Source organism: Hyla sarda, chromosome 5, assembly GCF_029499605.1.
Source record: "Hyla sarda isolate aHylSar1 chromosome 5, aHylSar1.hap1, whole genome shotgun sequence".
NCBI lineage: Eukaryota > Metazoa > Chordata > Amphibia > Anura > Hylidae > Hyla > Hyla sarda.
This window is the reverse complement of record NC_079193.1, coordinates 166,899,405-166,919,798: the sequence shown is the minus strand read 5'-3', so window position 1 is coordinate 166,919,798 and position 20,394 is coordinate 166,899,405. Positions and strand designations below refer to the sequence as shown.

Genomic DNA, 20,394 nt, shown 5'->3' with positions numbered 1-20,394 from the left:
ATATTCTTTTAAATAGCTGGAAGCAGAATTGCTGTCCTGTATGTTGTTTTTGTCATTTCTAATACTTTAATATTCAGTTTTCGAGTTTTGATCTCCTACATGGGTACCAAAAGCAATAAAATGGTACAACTGATATAACAACTTTCCCCATGTCTTCATTTGCATATCAATCTGTAATGTTATGCAGCATTCTGCTTTGCTTGTGTAGAGTGCAAATCCTTTTTGTAGTTTTGCCATTCTTTTCATAGACCATGATCAGTTGGATCAGCAAAGCTACAGGCTCATTGAGTAAGAAAAGTTTTTGTAATGGCAAAGCAATGCACAGCATTTCATATGGATGGATCTTTTACTATTGTGGTGCTTTGTTTCAGAAATGCATCCTGATGGACAGAGAGAGAAGGCGTACAGAGTGGTAATGATTCTTAAAGGGATACTTCAGGATTGTTTTTATTTAGCCTTTGAGCTCATGATTGGAGATGGGCGAATCGAAGCTGACGAAGTCGAATTTGTTACGAATTTCATGAAAAATTTGATTCTGAACGAATCCGAATTTCATTGCGCTTCGTAGTAACAAATATCTTCATTCACTACATTTTGTGTGGGTGGGAGAGCTAAAATGGTGGCTGCACATGTGAGGACATGGGGCAAGGAAGTCTGGAAAAGCAGGTAGGCGGGATCACCCTGAATCACAGCGGCACACAGCCTATCAGCAGCCAGCCCACCCTGTGATGTCCCAGCCCTATATATTCGTCAGCCATTGCTGAAGATGGGCATTTCTTTCCCAGACGTTTTGTTGAGAGAGCAGAGACTCTGTGTGTGTGCGCACTAATCACCTTTACTGATAATACAGATTTTTACAGCGGCAAATCCATCCTCAAGCCCGCATTCGTTCTGGCTAGATAAAGAACAGACACTGTGTGGTCACTTATCAGCGTTACTGACAATACAGATCAGCACAGGGGAAATCCATTGACCTCAAGCCTGCATCACTGCAGGTGGCAGGCAGGGAGAGTTTAGAAGTTGTTTCATAGTCTGCCAATTGAGATAATCACATGAAGCACTCCCCATTAAAAGAGTGCAAGCAACCATTGTGCCGCTCTGTGGCAGTGATTCTAACAGTAACATCTGTAATCTGCATGTCATACTGAATAACAGTATTATTTCAGTACCCCAGCATACTCCCTATGCATGTTACTGCAAGGCAAAATGTTCTACACCCCTATTAAGGCTCTTTGTAGCCCGGAAATAGCAGTTTTTAACAGCGATTCGCTGCGAATATATTGGGATCAAACCAAATTTTTTCGGAAAATTCGCCCATCTCTACCCATGATACACCATTATAATACTGTGCAATATAATTCTATTACCTTCGTGTGACGTTTTGTCCCGTTTTCATGCACAGGACACACAACCAAGTGTTGTAGTGCAAGTCTTTTTATTTTACTGTTGTATCTGACCTTTCCCAGCATTCCATGTGGCCAGAGACAATATGTCATCAAAGAAGATAGAAAAGTAAGACACGGATCACTCACCACAATTCCAATGCTGTGCACTTTATTCAAAAGCGTAGACGGTGGCCATACATGGACGGATGGAAAAGGCAGGGCAGTAGGTGTTGTGGAGCCCTGTCCGGAGCGACGGTGGTGTTTCCTCAGGCCCGGAATTGACCGTTCAATTCTGGGCCTGAGGAAACGCCCAGAGGGTGTGAAACTGTGCCATCGCTCCGGACAGGGCTCCGCAACCCCTACTGCCCTGTCTTTTCCATCCATCCCTGTATGGCCACCATCTACGCTTTTGAATAAATTACACAGCATTAGAATTGTGGTGAGTGATCCGCGTCTTACTTTTCTTTCATTCTTGGATATATAGTTTTTTTCTACCTTCATTAGCGTGAGCACCACCAATACACCAGCTGATGTGAACAAGCGCTTAGCCTACTGACTGTATTAAGGACTCATTCGGCCATCCTAGAGCAGTGCCAGGTGGTTTTCTACTAAGTGACAATAAGTCATCAGTCACATGGTCTCCAGGGGAGCGTGGCTATGCTGCAGTGGGTGGGTGGATAGTATGGTGAAAGGGATTTACTGAAGTAATGCTATCCATCCACCCACTGCTATGCAGCCACACCCCTTGGAAATCATGTGACTTATAACATATTGTCCCTGGCTGCATGGAATGCTAGGAAAGGTCAGAGACACAATAAAATAAAAAGACTTGCACTACAGTACTGCAGTATGGATCCCATGAAAGCAGGACAAAGCGACGCACAGAGGAAATAGAAGCATATTACACAGTATTATAACTTGGCATCATTGGCTCAAAGGCTGAAGAAAAAAATTCTGGAATACTCCTTTAACATTTAATAGATAAATTGCGGTTGGCAAACGCTTGTTGGAATACAGAAGTGTAATGTCCCAGTACAGGATATACTCCTGTACAATACTTAGGCCCTGTCAGGTTGAGTCCCTAATTGTCCTAGGGGCTCTCCTGCAGCGTCTCCCCTATAGTATTAAGTCTAATGTTATGTATAGTGTTGTAAATATGGTGCATAATGTTATGTGTTAGGTATATAAAGTATAAAGGACCTTTAAGGACCTTTGGAGATATCACATGTTATGTTATCACATGTTATGTTACCCAGAGAGCACCAGCTAACCAGGTGACCTGCAGCTTGATCTATGGGCTTCTGGCTCAGCCCCCTTTATAAGAGGGGCAGCCATTACAATCTCTCTCTTACACCACACTCCTGCTGAGGAACAGCAAAGCACAGACTTACAGATCTTGTGTCCATTACACCTGGAGGCCCCAATGCCTGCACACCAGCCACATTGTCAGTAAGTCAACTCATCTATGTCTGCTGTCTCTACCAAAGTCAGGTCACTAGTCAAATAAAATTATAGTCAGAGTGGCTGCATTGAAGTCTGACCCATAAGTACTGCAAGTCCCAGCAAGCTGCAAGGCCCTTTCCGTGTTACTGGTCAACTGTCTGGGATTCTGGCCTAGCTGTAAAGACAACTGTCTAATCTCAGTAAAGTTACCGTTAACCCTTACCTGATCTTGGACTATTATTGCCCTGTCTAACCTTGGGATAGCGGTACTACCGTTCGAGTAATTACCGGAAAAACAACTCTGGTGTTACAAACATTAGGGGTTAATAACACCTTGCCCCTGGGCTATACCATCTGCCCCATCAACCTACACCCTTCACACCCCGTGGTCACACCAAAACTTTGGCGTCACCAAGGAAGCCTTCTTAGCATTTTAATGAAAGCATCAGGATGCTCTGGGGTAGTTACAATAAAATGAATAACATAGAGGTTAGGATGGATATGTTCTTGCATCCATCTACTGTACTGTACTGTTACTTTTTTCTCATACATAAGGCACATTATTTACAAAATTACTTGCGGCTGTGCAACAGATGGGCCTGGCGATGTTGAATCAGCTGCTGTTGGTAATATAAAATAAACATGTATCTTTTCTTTTATATCAGTGCAGCTGTGCCTACTATCTCGATATCATGAATGATGTGCAAAAATATTTTACCTCTGGTATATAATAAGAAAAGGTGCTGGCTGTGTAAAGATATAGCAGAGGTGTTTATACAAGAGACATATGTGATTTTGTTAGCAGACTTTGCTGTGATACAATGTAAGGTATGTGGTTTTATGTTCAAATCTCGGTTTTACAGTATGCTAAATAGACTTCTAGAGCACTATTTACCTGACATGCCAAAAGATTGTATGGGAAAGCATAATCTGGTGCTGTTTTCTATACAGAGGCATACAGTGTATGTTTTTTTTATATTGGTATCCTATGGATGACATATGTCACTGTTTGAATATATGGTGGCATAGTAGATATGTCAGGAAACACTCCTGGTATATAACTTTAATGGAAAGCAAAAACTAGTGGTCAACAGAGACTTGCCTATGTGTATACTGTATATATATATATACAGTAACATCTCCCTTAGTGGATACCTCCCAATAGGGGACACCTCTCAATAGCAGAAAGTTTTTTATTCACCTGAAGAGTCCCATAAGACTTAATGTATTTGCACCCTTCGAATAAGGGACATTCCCAATAGCAGATGCGTGCACACTCAATAGGGGGACAAAACACTCCCAATAGGGGACAAAACACTTCCAAAAGGGGACAAAATACACCCATTAAGGGACAAAACACTCCCAATAAGGGTCAGCCAGGCTTAAAGTGTACCTGCCTTCAACAAAAACTTTTTGGAATATGTAGATAATACCATTAAATGTATATTTATAATATACATTTGTTAAAAATTGTGCACATTTTTGGGTGAAAAAATGCTGTCCTTGCAGCTATTGTCTGGTGTCTCTATGAAGAGTCCAAAAAAAAGTGAGGGTAGGACAAGCAGGGGTCTGTGCAGGCTCCTGGTTTGTCAATCAGCCTGATGTATGAGCCAGGAGCACATTATAGAGCCTCAGTGCACACTGTCCTGCTTTTTCTTAGTGCACAGAGCCCTGCTTGTCCACCCTCATTTCCTGTATTTGGACTCCTCATAGAGACACACATGCAATAGCTGCAAGGACAAAAATATACAATTTTTTTTTACCAATGTATATTACAAATATATATATAATGGTATTATCTACATGATATAAAAAGTTTTTGTTGACGACAGGGACACATTAAGCGCTGCCCCTACCTAGTTCATAGGGCCGCCGTCAGGGGGCACAGCCGATATCCCAGTAAGGGGCCCGGGCTCCCGCTGCAGCCCTAGCAAAGCTGGCTCATCGGGTTTTACATTCTCCTGACGTCCTCTGCGCTGCACTTACTGAGACAAGTGACAAGTGACGTCATTGCTGGAAGCCACTGCTGCTCACAGCCTCTTAGTAAGTGCAGCAAAAACCATACCAGTACAAAAACGTACACAACCGGATACATCTAGCTGTGTACATTTTTGTATGTATGGACAATGAATACGGTTTGCAATATGGTTGTATAGAGTTTTCAAATAGAAAACAGTATACGGCAACCGTATTGCAAAAACGTAATATGAATGCATACATTAAACAACAAACATTATAATTCAACATTACCTGCACATTCTGGGTTGTCTTCGTTAAAATTTATTGCAAAATCATGGGAAACCTTAACATAAAGAAAAAGAATATGTATTTAAACCTTTCTAGCATTATAGATGTTAACTCAGTACTGTCAAATACAAGCCTAAAAATTCAATGTGTAATTGTAATAGATAAACGGTGACTAAAAGATAAAAAGAACATGCATCAATTATAAAGGACAATACAAAAAAAACAAACACTGGAACAAATACTGTATCTAAATCGATCTGTACGATCTGTATAGAGAAGCATTACTTTATGAAAGATAATGGCAAAATATATTCATATAATGTATCGGTTAGTGTGTGATGATGTTAGCGCTTGTGTCTTAACTTACAATAGATTGATGATGAATCACTTGGATACAAATTACAGACAGATGATAATTACAGATGCCGTGGTGGTCTCTGATGTGTTTTGTTGTTTGCACTATATAAAACTTTGTGTGAAGGGACATGAAAAACATGGTTCCCCTGTGACCACATTTACCCAGAGGATACCAATGCAGACAGCATGTACTTTGGTTTCTTTTGCCAGCTGTGAAATATAGAGGATACTGGCAATAGAGAGCATTTACTAAATACAAAGGACACTGGCACTAGAAAGCAAAGACTAAATACAGAAGAAACTTGCAATAGAGAGCATTGACTAAATAAAAAGGACACTGGCACTAGAAAACACTGGCTAAATACAGAGGACACTGGCACTAAAGAGCACTGGTTAAGGGAGTACTCCGGGATAAGAAAACTTATCTCCTATCCTAAGGATAGGGAAAAACGTTTCAGATGGGGGGGCTCCGTCGCTGGGGCCCCCCACGATCTCCCGCATGGAGCCCCAGCAGTCAGCGGCCAAAGGTCATGTCCGACCACTGCATGACACAGCAGCCAACATGCCCCCTCAATACATCTCTATGGGAGAGAAGGAGCACTGCATTCATCAGTCTACGCTCTGCCATAGAATCTACGCTCTGCCATAGAAATGTATTGAGGGGGCATGTCGCCTGCCGCCTCATGTGGTGGTCTAAAGGCACTATTTCGGCAAAGGGGTTCCCATTGGGAAGACACTGCTTCTTTTGCTCTTAAAGGCATAGTACACAGACAACATATTATATAGTGCATATAGAAAATATAATACAGTGCATTAACATGATGAACATAACAGACACTGGCACTAGAGAGCATGGTTAAATACAGAGGACACTGGCACTAGAGAACACTGGTTAAATACAGAGGACACTGGCACTAGAGAGAACTGACAAAATACAGAGGACACTGGCACTAGAGAACTGACTAAATACAGAGGACACTGGCTCTAGAGAGCACTGACTAAATACAGAGGACACTTGAACTAGAGAGCACTGACTAAATACAGAGGACACTTGAACTAGAGAGCACTTACTAAATACAGAGGATACTGGCACTAGAGAGCACTAACTAAATAGAGAAAACACTGGCATTAGAGAGCACTAACTATATAAAGAGGACACTGGCACTAGAGAGAACTAACTAAATACAGAGGACACTGGCACTAGAGAACTGACTAAATACAGAGGACACTGGTACTAGAGAGCACTGGCTAAATACAGAGGACACTGGCACTAGAGAACTGACTAAATACAGAGGACACTGGCTCTAGAGAGCACTGGCTAAATACAGAGGACACTGGCACTAGAGAGCACTGGCTAAATACAGAGGATACTGGCACTAGAGAGCACTAACTAAATACAGAGGACACTGGCACTAGAGAGAACTGACTAAATACAGAGGACACTGGCACTAGAGAGCACTGACTAAATACAGAGGACACTAGCACTAGAGAGAACTGACTAAATACAGAGGACACTGGCACTAGAGAGAACTGACTAAATACACAGGACACTAGCACTAGAGAGAACTGACTAAATACAGAGGACACTGGCACTAGAGAGAACTGACTAAATACAGAGGACACTGGCACTAGAGAGAACTGACTAAATACAGAGGACACTGGCACTAGAGAGAACTGACTAAATACAGAGGACACTAGCACTAGAGAGCACTGACTAAATACGACTAAATACAGAGGACAATAGCACTAGAGAGCACTGACTAAATACAGAGGACACTGGCACTAGAGATCACTGACTAAATATGACTAAATACAGAGGACACTGGCACTAGAGAGAACTGACTTAATACAGAGGACACTGGCACTAGAGAGCACTAACTAAATACAGAGGACACTGGCACTAGAGAGAACTGACTTAATACAGAGGACACTGGCACTAGAGAGCACTGACTAAATACAGAGGACACTAGCACTAGAGAGCACTGACTAAATACGACTAAATACAGAGGACACTGGCACTAGAGAGAACTGACTTAATACAGAGGACACTGGCACTAGAGAGCACTAACTAAATACAGAGGACACTGGCACTAGAGAGAACTGACTTAATACAGAGGACACTGGCACTAGAGAGCACTGACTTAATACAGAGGACACTGGCACTAGAGAGCACTGGTTAAATACAGAGGACACTGGCACTAGAGAGTATTGACTAAATACAGAGGATACCGGCACTAGAGAGAACTGACTTAATACAGAGGACACTGGCACTAGAGAGCACTGGTTAAATACAGAGGACACTGGCACTAGAGAGTATTGACTAAATACAGAGGATACCGGCACTAGAGAGAACTGACTTAATACAGAGGATACTGGCACTAGAGAGAACTGACTTAATACAGAGGACACTGGCACTAGAGAGAACTGACTTAATACAGAGGACACTGGCACTAGAGAGAACTGACTAAATACAGAGGACACTGGCACTAGAGAGAACTGACTAAATACACAGGACACTAGCACTAGAGAGAACTGACTAAATACAGAGGACACTGGCACTAGAGAGAACTGACTAAATACAGAGGACACTGGCACTAGAGAGAACTGACTAAATACAGAGGACACTGGCACTAGAGAGAACTGACTAAATACAGAGGACACTAGCACTAGAGAGCACTGACTAAATACGACTAAATACAGAGGACAATAGCACTAGAGAGCACTGACTAAATACAGAGGACACTGGCACTAGAGATCACTGACTAAATATGACTAAATACAGAGGACACTGGCACTAGAGAGAACTGACTTAATACAGAGGACACTGGCACTAGAGAGCACTAACTAAATACAGAGGACACTGGCACTAGAGAGAACTGACTTAATACAGAGGACACTGGCACTAGAGAGCACTGACTAAATACAGAGGACACTAGCACTAGAGAGCACTGACTAAATACGACTAAATACAGAGGACACTGGCACTAGAGAGAACTGACTTAATACAGAGGACACTGGCACTAGAGAGCACTAACTAAATACAGAGGACACTGGCACTAGAGAGAACTGACTTAATACAGAGGACACTGGCACTAGAGAGCACTGACTTAATACAGAGGACACTGGCACTAGAGAGCACTGGTTAAATACAGAGGACACTGGCACTAGAGAGTATTGACTAAATACAGAGGATACCGGCACTAGAGAGAACTGACTTAATACAGAGGACACTGGCACTAGAGAGCACTGGTTAAATACAGAGGACACTGGCACTAGAGAGTATTGACTAAATACAGAGGATACCGGCACTAGAGAGAACTGACTTAATACAGAGGATACTGGCACTAGAGAGAACTGACTTAATACAGAGGACACTGGCACTAGAGAGAACTGACTTAATACAGAGGACACTGGCACTAGAGAGAACTGACTTAATACAGAGGACACTGGCACTAGAGAGAACTGACTTAATACAGAGGACACTGGCACTAGAGAGCACTGGTTAAATACAGAGGACACTGGCACTAGAGAGTATTGACTAAATACAGAGGATACCGGCACTAGAGAGAACTGACTTAATACAGAGGACACTGGCACTAGAGAGAACTGACTTAATACAGAGGACACTGGCACTAGAAAGAACTGACTTAATACAGAGGACACTGGCACTAGAGAGAACTGACTTAATACAGAGGACACTGGCACTAGAGAGCACTGGTTAAATACAGAGGACACTGGCACTAGAGAGTATTGACTAAATACAGAGGATACCGGCACTAGAGAGAACTGACTTAATACAGAGGACACTGGCACTAGAGAGCACTGGTTAAATACAGAGGACACTGGCACTAGAGAGTATTGACTAAATACAGAGGATACTGGCACTAGAGAGTATTGACTAAATACAGAGGATACTGGCACTAGAGAGAACTGACTTAATACAGAGGACACTGGCACTAGAGAGAACTGACTTAATACAGAGGACATTGGCACTAGAGAGAACTGACTTAATACAGAGGACACAGGCACTAGAGAGAACTGACTTAATACAGAGGACATTGGCACTAGAGAGCACTGTAACCATATAATTTCCTCCTATTATCTATAAAGTATTCTAACGTTGCCAATGTATATAGACGTGCACTACATCTATCACTTCCTTTAGTATTATGCACTTTGTTGCTGGTTTCTGTTCACCTACAACTGTTGATGTATCATAAAACAGTGGCTCAGATTGTTTCATCTGTTGGAAAATAAAACTGTCTGATTTGCCATAACAACCAATCACAATGCAGCTTTTAAATCTGGCTGAGCTCTGGTAAAATGAGAAATGAGCTGTGATTGGTTGTCAGTCCCCATGTTTCCTCTGGGAAGGCAACCCGTCAGGTCCCTGGGGCCTTGGACAATGTCTCTGGGACCTGATAGGTCAGGAGAACAGCATTCTATAAAGCTGCTCTCCTCAGTTCTCTGCTATGCCACAAAGACCATGAAATTCCCTTTATTCACAGTCATGCTCACCATGCTTGCTCCTATCTGGACAGTGTGACAGTCTAAGTGCATAGTGAAGCTGGTGTGAGGCCACATGGACCTGACAGGTTCCCTATAAGGAATTTTTCCATAGTTTTTCCCATAGATATTTATGGCATATTGACTGGATGTGCCAACAGTGATTTACACATGATTGGCACAGCACTGTCACACAAGTAGAGAACAATGCTAAGGAGATAGCTCCTTCATTCTAGGTATCAAAAGGGATCATAAAAACTCTATATGTCCAGGGGGCATTAAAGTAAAGCAAATTTAACAAACCTTTAAACCAATACTTTTATCATACTACACATTACAGAATTAAAGTGACTTTGAGGTGGCCCAGTACGGGAGTTGTACCCCGTACCCCTGCTGCCCTGTCCGGCAGCCTCCCTACAGTGACCCCTGGGCCCCTTCTACACATGACCCCTTGTTTATATATCTATTACCTGTATTATATTGTATAATGTTTATAAAAGGTGTTAAAGCTTGTTAACATGAGATTACCAGTTGTCATGTGAGTGTAACCTAGTGAGGTATCAGTGACCATGTGACCTTAGGGTGACCTATGGGACCCCTCAGAGTTTCCCCCATATAATCCCTGGGTGGAGCCTCTGCTCTCTCTTAGTCTTTGCTGAGGTCCAGTGCAGTCAAGTCCTAGGGGTGTGTCTGCAGTCCATAGGAGGCCTCAAGTCAGTCCAGCAGCCACAATTCTACAAGTAAGCTACAACCAGAGCAATGTCAGTCTCAAGTTAGCTAAAGTCATCTGTCTTAAGTCAGCGTGGCCTGCATCAATATTGTACCAGTCCACTACAAGTCCCAGCAAGCCCTAAGGTCTCTGAAGTCACTGGTCACCTGGCTAAGCTGTATAGACTGTTCCATCTGTCACTCAGTAAAGCTACCGTTGTCTGTAACTTGGCGTCGAAGTCATTATTGCCCCCGTGCCTAGCCCAGGATCCAGTGGTATACCTTCGGGTGGTATTGAGGATAAACCATGCCCTGGCATCACGAATACAAGGAGTTAATGCCATCTGCCCCTAGGGTAATTCCATCTACCCTGCATCACATCCCATACCACAACTGTATTACCTTGATATATATATATTTTTTTACACCCTCACACTGAAACATGTTCTGTAATTTTTTTGTACATTATTATAGGGGTAGCCATCTTGACTGTTTTCTGACAGCATTTAGTGATATACTTTATGGTAAGCCCCATGGACATAGACACAATAAACATCTCCAGACCCTGTTCTTTCTATGGTGCGTGTTTGTAAGCATATTCTGTTACCTGTACAGAGGCCATTCTACAAGAGAGGGGAGGCTGTGATGCTATGGTCTTTTCTATAAAGTGTGAACATATTTAAGTAAGGCAAAAATTAAAATAAATTACCTTATAATCTGGAGGTATTCTGGCACCAAAACCAAAGGCAGGAAACATTTTGTCACTATGAAAAAACAAACATGTCAGTGACGTGATCATTTCATATAATGATGTACAATGGCATACAATGAGTGTCTACACCTACAGACAAAAAAGCCCAGCCCCAAAACCTACACAAGAAAATATAAGTAGATTTAATTAGTAGCATACGAATACATTTGTAATTAAAAAAGTTAAAGGAATGCATGGAATATATTCACTTATAAAGGAGAATTCCAATTTGTGAAAACCTACCCTGTGGACAAGGGATAAGTGTCTGATTGTGTGTGTGTGTGTGTGTGTGTGTGTGTGTGTGGTGGGGGGTGGTGGGGGGGGTAGTTTACCCTTGGGTTCCCATGGGATCTTCAGAATGGGGCCTGACTCACCTCCTTGAGCACACTGGCCCCCACCTTCCAAGCCAAACTGCTCCTGGGAGTGACAGCCCAGCTGGTGATTGACTGAGCGGCCTGTCACTGCCAAGACCAGTTTGTTATGGAAGGTGAGGGCCGGATTGTATCCCCCTTTCCTTTATATAGGGAATAGGTGTCTGATCGTGGGGGGTCCCAACCGACTCATTCCTTGAGCTATCTGGTCCCCATCTTACAAGACAAACTTCTTTTGGGAGTGACAGCCCAGCCGGTGAATGACTGAGCGGCCGTCACTGTGGAGACCAGTCCAGAAGGTGAGGGCCGGATTGCTCAGGGAATGAGTCAGGCCCCATTCTAGATATTGCAGGGCTCCCAGTGGTTGTACAACCCCCTGCCCCCCCCCCCCCCCCCCCCCCCCTTGCTCAGACACCTATTCCCTATACACAGGATAGGGGATACGATTTTACAAGCCTGAGTTCCCCTGTAATGCCCATTACAAAAGTGCTCAAATAAAACTTCTGAACCCCAGCTTACCCATTAGCAGCAATACTTATAACTATTGCCTCATACATAATAAATAACAAGATAACAACAAAATGCACATTTTACTCCAATGCACATTTAACAGTTTTCTTCCCAGAGGGAAACCTTCCTACAGATTCCCTTTACATGAGGGTTAGAAATTACATTTTTTCCTAGCAGCAAAGTGCTAAAATGTTTTTGCCGATGAGACATGAGCCAATTATGTGGCCACATCCATAGGTACATTGTTAAACAAATAGTGCATCGTCATTTAATATAATGCTGAGAGTAACATTGATCTCAGGGTTTAAAGAGCTGTCCAGCGAGTCCACAGGGATTAAAAACATGCTGACTATATTACATTTATGCAATTAGCTTTCTAACTTGGTACGACCCAGATCACCATTAAAAGGGAATTGAAATGAGCCAGAAAATAGTGATTTGCTGAAATTGACAAATCTCCGCTTGTTTGTGATTTTCTAGGAGTGTGACAATGCAGGAAAGCTTTTTGCTGATGTATCAAATTCAATTATCTTACCTACTGTGCATTATTTCCTTTTACTTACGATGCTTACCTACATTAATGTTCACATTTCCTCTTACTATAATTGAACGTGTTAGGGTATTGATGCATAATAAAACAGTTAATATGACTACCAGCTCTATCTCCTAGGTTGACTCCTGAATCAGCAGCTCCTGGAAGGTCTCCTTTATTGGCCCCTCCCCCCTTAGAGACAAAACTAAAATATTCAGTAGCCATAGCGGCCTCTTAAAGGGAATTACATTCATGAGCGTTTAATAGCGCCATGGTTGCTTTATAACAACTGTTAGCAGCGCTCAAGCATTGATGACTTTTTATTTAATGTGTTACTAATTAGTAGTATTCAGTGGGCTGCCATAAAAACTATTCCCACAATGGACTGCATCAAAGTTCAGTGACTTATCAGGGCTTGACATTTTTTTTACGCAAATATATTTTGAGGAAAGGAAATTTTAAATTGGGACATATGGACATCATAGAAGTGGAATACACCTCTAGGCGGGAAGCTGCTCTATGAAAGTGATTACTGCTCTGGAGGAGAGATGAGTGAACGGAACCTGACAAACCCTGGTTCTGAAAATCTGGGTGCTTCCTTTTAGCAGAATAGATTCAGCCACATGGCAGAGAGAAGGAGGAAGCATAACCTAAACACAGAGTAGAATCAATGAAATTCATCAAAACTTGTGCAGAGGAAAAGTTGACCAGTTGCCCATAGCAACCAATCAGATTGCTTCTTTCATTTTTGAAAAGGCCTCTGAAAAATAAAAGAAGCTATCTGATTGGTTGCTATGGGTAACTGGTCACATTTTCCTCAGCACAGGACCCAATTGAATCAGCTGGCTTCCATTTACAAAGAGGAAATGAGACAACCTCTTTATTATTACAGAAACGGATGGTACAATGTGAAATCTGCCAAGAGGGAAGCAGCTTGATGATGCGCTCATACTCTAGTTGCACTCTAGTTGTATGAGTATGCGCTCATACTCTAGTTGCTAACAATAGATCTGCAACCATTACATTCTTTTTAATGGATTCATCTGGCAGTGTATTCCAAGAAATAAGTCTGTCTCAGATTACCTGGCTCACTGCTAATTTTTCACTGGACTATAGACAAATGAGCTTTGCAAGACATAAATGATTTGTTTTCATATTGTCTCCTGCCATAACACCTGTAATGTTATTAGTATAAATAGGGGTAGAGGGGTTGACCCATCATGACAAATACCAGATCACATGCTCTATTTAGACTGTGAATATCATACAGGTGGGAGGGTGTGGTTCTCCACTTGAGACCCATTTTTCTTGCCCAGGGAGGAGAATTGCTACACACCCTAACAAGAAGACTTGGTACGGCCAAACATAGATGCAGGATATGGTCAACACTTTTTTGGTATAGTTCTACTGCATGGGGAATGTGTAGCTTTTCTGGCAGAATATGTTTTGCTGCCCTACATGCCATGGGTTAGGGGATAAGATGTCTCATCCAGGGAGGGGGGGGGGGGGGGCATGGGTTGCTTAGGGTCCAGCTGATGGCACCCCCTGCGATCCCTGGCCTGGCACCCAAGTAATGGAAGGGATCAACACAGAAAATATCATTTCAATTACATAAGCTTTGGGGCAGGCCGGGATACATTATTAAATGACAGGTCGTCTGCTTATATAAGCAGCATTTTTTTTTGGCATCTTTGGTAATCATTACTGTACATTTGCAGTTTAGCCTACTGTATAATAGATGATATAGCACAGTTTTTCACCTTTCTTTTTTTAGCTGAAAGCATAATATATAAGATTTGTCTAAAGAGATGTGAGCTGTCTCATAACAGCTTGACAACATATTCTGATTGACATCTCTACTTACAAAAATTCTCCAGCAGCCGGTGCCTCTACGTACCACATGTCATCTGTGATTTACCACAGTGTACGGCTAGGCAGGTGTGATGTCTGCGGGTGGCTTGCTACCTAGGCAGATCACAATGACTGTTTTGTTCGGTGAGAAAGATGTCAATCAGCCCTTATTATATGCTCTTGTAAGCACAGTGTAGAAACCAATATTCCTATTTCAGCAAACAAATTCCACCCTTGTTCTGAATGCTAATGCCGAGTCCTTTCAAGCCAATCAATGACAGGCCTTTGGAGTACAAGATCATAGTTTACAGCTGACATAGAATATAGCCCAAATATGACTAAAAGTGAGGATTTTATACATTGACCTTGATGCACCATGAAGCAAAAGGAAGTAATTCTGCTAAATCAATACCTCCTGCTATGACTTGTTAATATGATCCTATGGCAGAAGGCCAACATATGACAGATAATGGGAAAATGAGAGAAATAAAGGAGGAATATTGTCTGTTTGCAAGAATCTGTGCAGCTACTATGTAGCGTTTATGAAAAATTATATCTGGATAAGTATGTTTCATATTCCATGCTGCATAGATTCCATATTGCATATCTAGTTCCATATGAATAGTACAAGTAAAATTGTAAAATATTTATAAATGATAGTTCAACATATGATTTGTATGTATTTGTTATATAGTAGATATATAATTATTTACTCATGTAAATATTGCCTTATGTTAACAATCATCATTACAGTTGTGGTTTTAAAGGCTATGGACACCGTTAAAGGGAAACTGACAGCCGATTCAACCGCTTTTAGCTAAATACACTGGGTTATAGTGCAGGTGAACTTAAAGGGGAATTCCAGAATTTTTTTTATTTGACTATGCTACAGGGGCTGTAAATACAAAAGAAAGAGAAGCGCTCCATAGTGCATTAACCGGGCAAGGGGAATTTCACAGTAGTTTACTGGAAGCGCTTACCCGGTAAGTTGTGCTAGTGTACCAGGCACAACACTGTTGAGAGTTTCCAAAATGCAGCCAGTCCCGCCACCACAAAGGTGTAATGGTAACAGCAACCTCCAAATACTCCCAAGGGACTTCAATAGGCGCAGAAAGGATGAGGAGTTATAGATGTATAAGCGATATCATTTATTTGCAGAACAACGCGTTTCGACGCCAGGACGGGCGTCTTTCTCAAGTTCAGAAAGTTGAGAAACACGCCCGTCCTGGCGTCGAAACGCGTTGTTCTGCAAATAAATGATATCGCTTATACATCTATAACTCCTCATCCTTTCTGCGCCTATTGAAGTCCCTTGGGAGTATTTGGAGGTTGCTGTTACAGGGGCTGTAAAGTTAGTGTAGTTCATAATATAGTGTCTTTACCTGTGTGTGACGGTTTTCTCACAATTCTTATGTGATTTTCACCCCACTATTTATTTTTACCAGCATATAAAATGACTGTTGTCTCAGATTTTTCCCAGGTTGCAATGTGGCCGAGACCTGACTCACTAGTCAGATGATGACAGGGAGCCTGTCTGCTTCAATGGGTGGAGTGATCGCTTGGTGGGAGAGAGAACAATATGCAACTAATGCAACAGCTTTAGGCACCCTGACTGAAAACCAGAGGTCTTTTGAATGGATGCAGCTCATTAATGTTTCAATGGGTGGGGTGGCTGATGTGTGGGAGGGGGGGAATGGAATTATGGGATTTGTAGTCAAAAAAAGAAAACTGAAACAGGAAATACAAGTTCACAAAAAGATAGCCACAGTGTTATGGTAATCTCACAACATAGCCATTAAGCCCCAAGACAAGCACAGATCCTTCCTAAGCATGTCCATTACTGTCTGCCAGGTACATACTAAAATCACCTTATGGTGGATAACCCCTTAAAGTATAATAAATGTATAACTTATAAACATCGGTCCAGCCATTTCTGAGTTACAGGCTCCATTGCTAGTAGGCAAATATGTCCCTTGCACAGTGGAGGCAGGAGCCGGCTTTTTGAGCTTCCATGCCTACTTCCTGCTTGCTTTAATATGCCCATCCATATTATGCATATGAATCAATTTTCAATCGTACATCCTAATGATGTGAGGGCACTTCAATTAAAGTAAATGACTTCAGTTACCAAAAATGAATGCTTACCCCCGAAAAAATCCATAAATGATTGGCCACTAGGTGTCTCACTAACATTCAAATTGCTGTCCACTGCCAGTTGTTAGTAGAATTCTATCTCTAGCAGCAGATTGACCAAGACATAACACAAAGAGTAGGGGCGGGGCTTAGCTAGTGTTATGCAAGGGAGAAAGTCAGCACAATGGAGGAGATTTATCAAAACCTGTCCAGAGGAAAAGTTGCTGAGTTGTCCATAGCAACCAATCAGATGGCTTCTTTCATTTTTCAGAGGCCTTTTAAAAAATGAAAGAAGCGATCTGATTGATTGCCATGGGCAACTCAGCAACTTTTCCTCTGGACAGGTTTTGATAAATATTCCCCTATGTTCATGTTTCCCTTTAATTTTTTATAACCTTTACATAGCTGGGCAGCTGTGTGAATACTTCTCTACTTACTATTCACACAGTGCAGCCTCCTGAATTTAATCCCCTCTCTCTTCAGTTTGTCATCATTATAATCATTATTATCAACAGTTCATTGTTTAGACTAAGGGAGCTTTTGCAATGTATCCCTTGTCTCATTTTAATGCTGTTGCTATTTTACTTTCTGCTCACAAAGCAGCATCAACATCCCCCCTCATGTCACAAATTGTAACCTTCTGTGTATTATCCCCAGCACACTTCAGCCTTTTTAGTCCAGTGCACTTTCTATAGCGCATTACAGTGCATTGCTAGGTGCTGTCCTGTGATTGGCTAGATAAATAAGGGAAATAAGGTCAGATGTGGTCCCACTCTGCCACACCCCCTGAAATGGAGAGAACATAAAATAGATGTGCACTACAAAGGTGACTCTCAGGGCTCAATTTCAACAGTAAGAGCCCAAAAATGACCTTGTCACCACTTCAAGTTTAATGTAACAAAACCGTGCAGGTTTTTTAATATTCTTTAGAAAGTACAGGTACACTTTAAACATATAGAACATGGAAAGTGTTATCGAGGCCCAAGGGATTTGTTAAAAGACTGATCTGAATTTTCAAGTACTGCTGTATATGGGATTATTCTTTGAGCTAGATATTAGAACATTTTCACAGAGGTCAATAGTTAGGCTCAAAGTTTCATGTGAAACCAATAGTTATTGGAAGAAAATCCACCTTAGAGGATTATATTTCTTTGTTATTTGTATTCTCATTTAACATAAGGCACTATTCCAAGATTTCCTTTACAAGACCTCTCTCTGAATTGCAGGTCAATAGTAAGTGGTGCTGTAGAATAGCATATATTACCATACAACATTATCAAATAAGTGTTTACATATCAATGTATGATATGCTATAACAATTGATTAAAAGTTATCAACATCTACATTAGTTCTGCTTGTTATTATATTGTAACAAGCTCAACTACATACATATTACAAAGTGTATTATCTTACCTTTATAGTGTTACAAACTCTTCTTCAGAGCATACTTATTGTCTACCATGAAAACTCCACAAGCAAGACATTGGGGAATACCTGTACACATGCTTCTGTGGATGAACATCTTCTTGCATCAAGATTCTTGACAATAATTACAGTATAATGCTACAGACAAGTCAGTTATTAGGACATTGTAGACAAATGCACAGGGACATATAACAGGATCCCATGAGAATGCTACATGTTGTATGTTACCTGTCATAGTCTTGGCAAATTTCCCCAACAGCCACCAGTGCTTTGAGATACTCATTGGGCTGGTAAGGATGGATATAGTGCAGAGAGCAACTGTTCCGTGGGTCACCATTTGATGCCGTGAAATCAATTGCTACCTAGAAATAAGTGAAAAAATTTAAACTTAATATCTATAAAATAAAGTGCTGAAAAACCTTCTATTGTGTTTAATGAGATTCTGAATTTATTATAGCACCAGTAAACAGTTCTTTCTGTATATGTAAAATAAAGGGAACCATAACTAGCGAGTCTGACATAGATCTGATAACAGATGAGATCAAGCAGGGCTCTGTACACTGAGGACAAGCAGGGCTCTGTACACTGAGGACAAGCAGGGCTCTGTACACTGAGATCAAGCAGGGCTCTGTACACTGAGATCAAGCAGGGCTCTGTACACTGAGGACAAGCAGGGCTATGTACACTGAGGACAAGCGGGGCTCAGTACACTGAGGACAAGCGGGGCTCTGTACACTGAGGACAAGCAGGGCTCTGTACACTGAGGACAAGCAGGGCTCTGTACACTGAGATCAAGCAGGGCTCTGTACAATGAGGAAAAGCAGGGCTCTGTACACTGAGGACAAGCAGGGCTATGTACACTGAGGACAAGCGGGGCCCAGTACACTGAGGACAAGCGGGGCTCTGTACACTGAGGACAAGCAGGGCTCTGTACACTGAGGACAAGCAGGGCTCTGTACACTGAGGACAAGCAGGGCTCTGTGCACTGAGGAAAATCAGGGCTCTGTGCAGTGAGGACAAGCAGGGCTCTGTGCAGTGAGGACAAGCAGGGCTCTGTACACTGAGATCAAGCAAGGCTCTGTGCAGTGAGAACAAGCAGGGCTCTGTGCAGTGAGGACAAGCAGGGCTCTGTGCAGTGAGGAAAACCAGGGCTCTGTACACTGAGGACAAGCAGGGCTCTGTGTACTGAGGACAAGCAAGGCTGTGTGCAGTGAAGCTCCCAGCTCACACATCAGAATGATTGACAAGCCAGGAGCCTGTACAGAGCCCTGCTTGTCCTGCCCTCATGTTGTGTATTTGGACTCCTCATAGAGACACACATGTAATAGCTGCAGGATCAGCATTGTTTCACCCAAAAATATACACATTTTTAAACCAATGTATATTACAAATATACATAAAATAGTATTATCTACATTATATCAAAAGTTTTTGTTGACGACAGGTACACTTTAACCCCTTAAGGACGCAGGACGTAAATGTACGTCCTGGTGTGGTGGTACTTAACGCACCAGGACATACATTTACGTCCTAAGCATAACCGCGGGCATCGGAGCGATGCCCGTGTCATGCGCGGCTGATCCCGGCTGCTGATCGCAGCCAGGGACCCGCCGGCAATGGCCGACGCCCGCGATCTCGCGGCCGTTCACCATTAACCCCTCAGGTGCCGGGATCAATACAGATCCCGGCATCTGCGGCAGTGCGCGATTTGAATGAATGATCGGATCGCCCGCAGCGCTGCTGCGGGGATCCGATCATTCATAACGCCGCACGGAGGTCCCCTCTCCTTTCTCCGTGCGGCTCCCGGCGTCTCCTGCTCTGGTCTGTGATCGAGCAGACCAGAGCAGAAGATCGCCGATAATACTGATCTGTTCTATGTCCTATACATAGAACAGATCAGTATTAGCAATCATGGTATTGCTATGAATAGTCCCCTATGGGGACTATTCAAGTGTAAAAAAAAATGTAAAAAAATGTAAAAGTAAAAAAAAAGTGAAAAATCCCCTCCCCCAATAAAAAAGTAAAACGTCCGTTTTTTCCTATTTTACCCCAAAAAAGCGTAATTTTTTTTTTATAGACATATTTGGTATCGCCGCGTGCGTAAATGTCCGAACTATTAAAATAAAATGTTAATTATCCCGTACGGTTAACGGCGTGAACGAAATTTTTTTTTTT

General features: G+C 42.2%; 1 protein-coding gene across 2 annotated transcripts in view; it reads right to left on the bottom strand.

The window, feature by feature from the left end:
- Window positions 1–20,394, bottom strand: part of CPNE4 (copine 4) — a 437,398-nt gene that overhangs the window by 31,634 nt on the left and 385,370 nt on the right. For both annotated transcript variants that reach the window (XM_056520653.1, XM_056520655.1), the window contains 3 exons: window positions 18,448–18,581; window positions 11,356–11,410; window positions 5,079–5,130 (listed from right to left, as the gene is read on the bottom strand). In XM_056520653.1, the coding sequence (XP_056376628.1) occupies window positions 5,079–5,130; window positions 11,356–11,410; window positions 18,448–18,581 (241 nt within the window). The remainder of the gene's footprint in view (window positions 1–5,078; window positions 5,131–11,355; window positions 11,411–18,447; window positions 18,582–20,394) is intronic.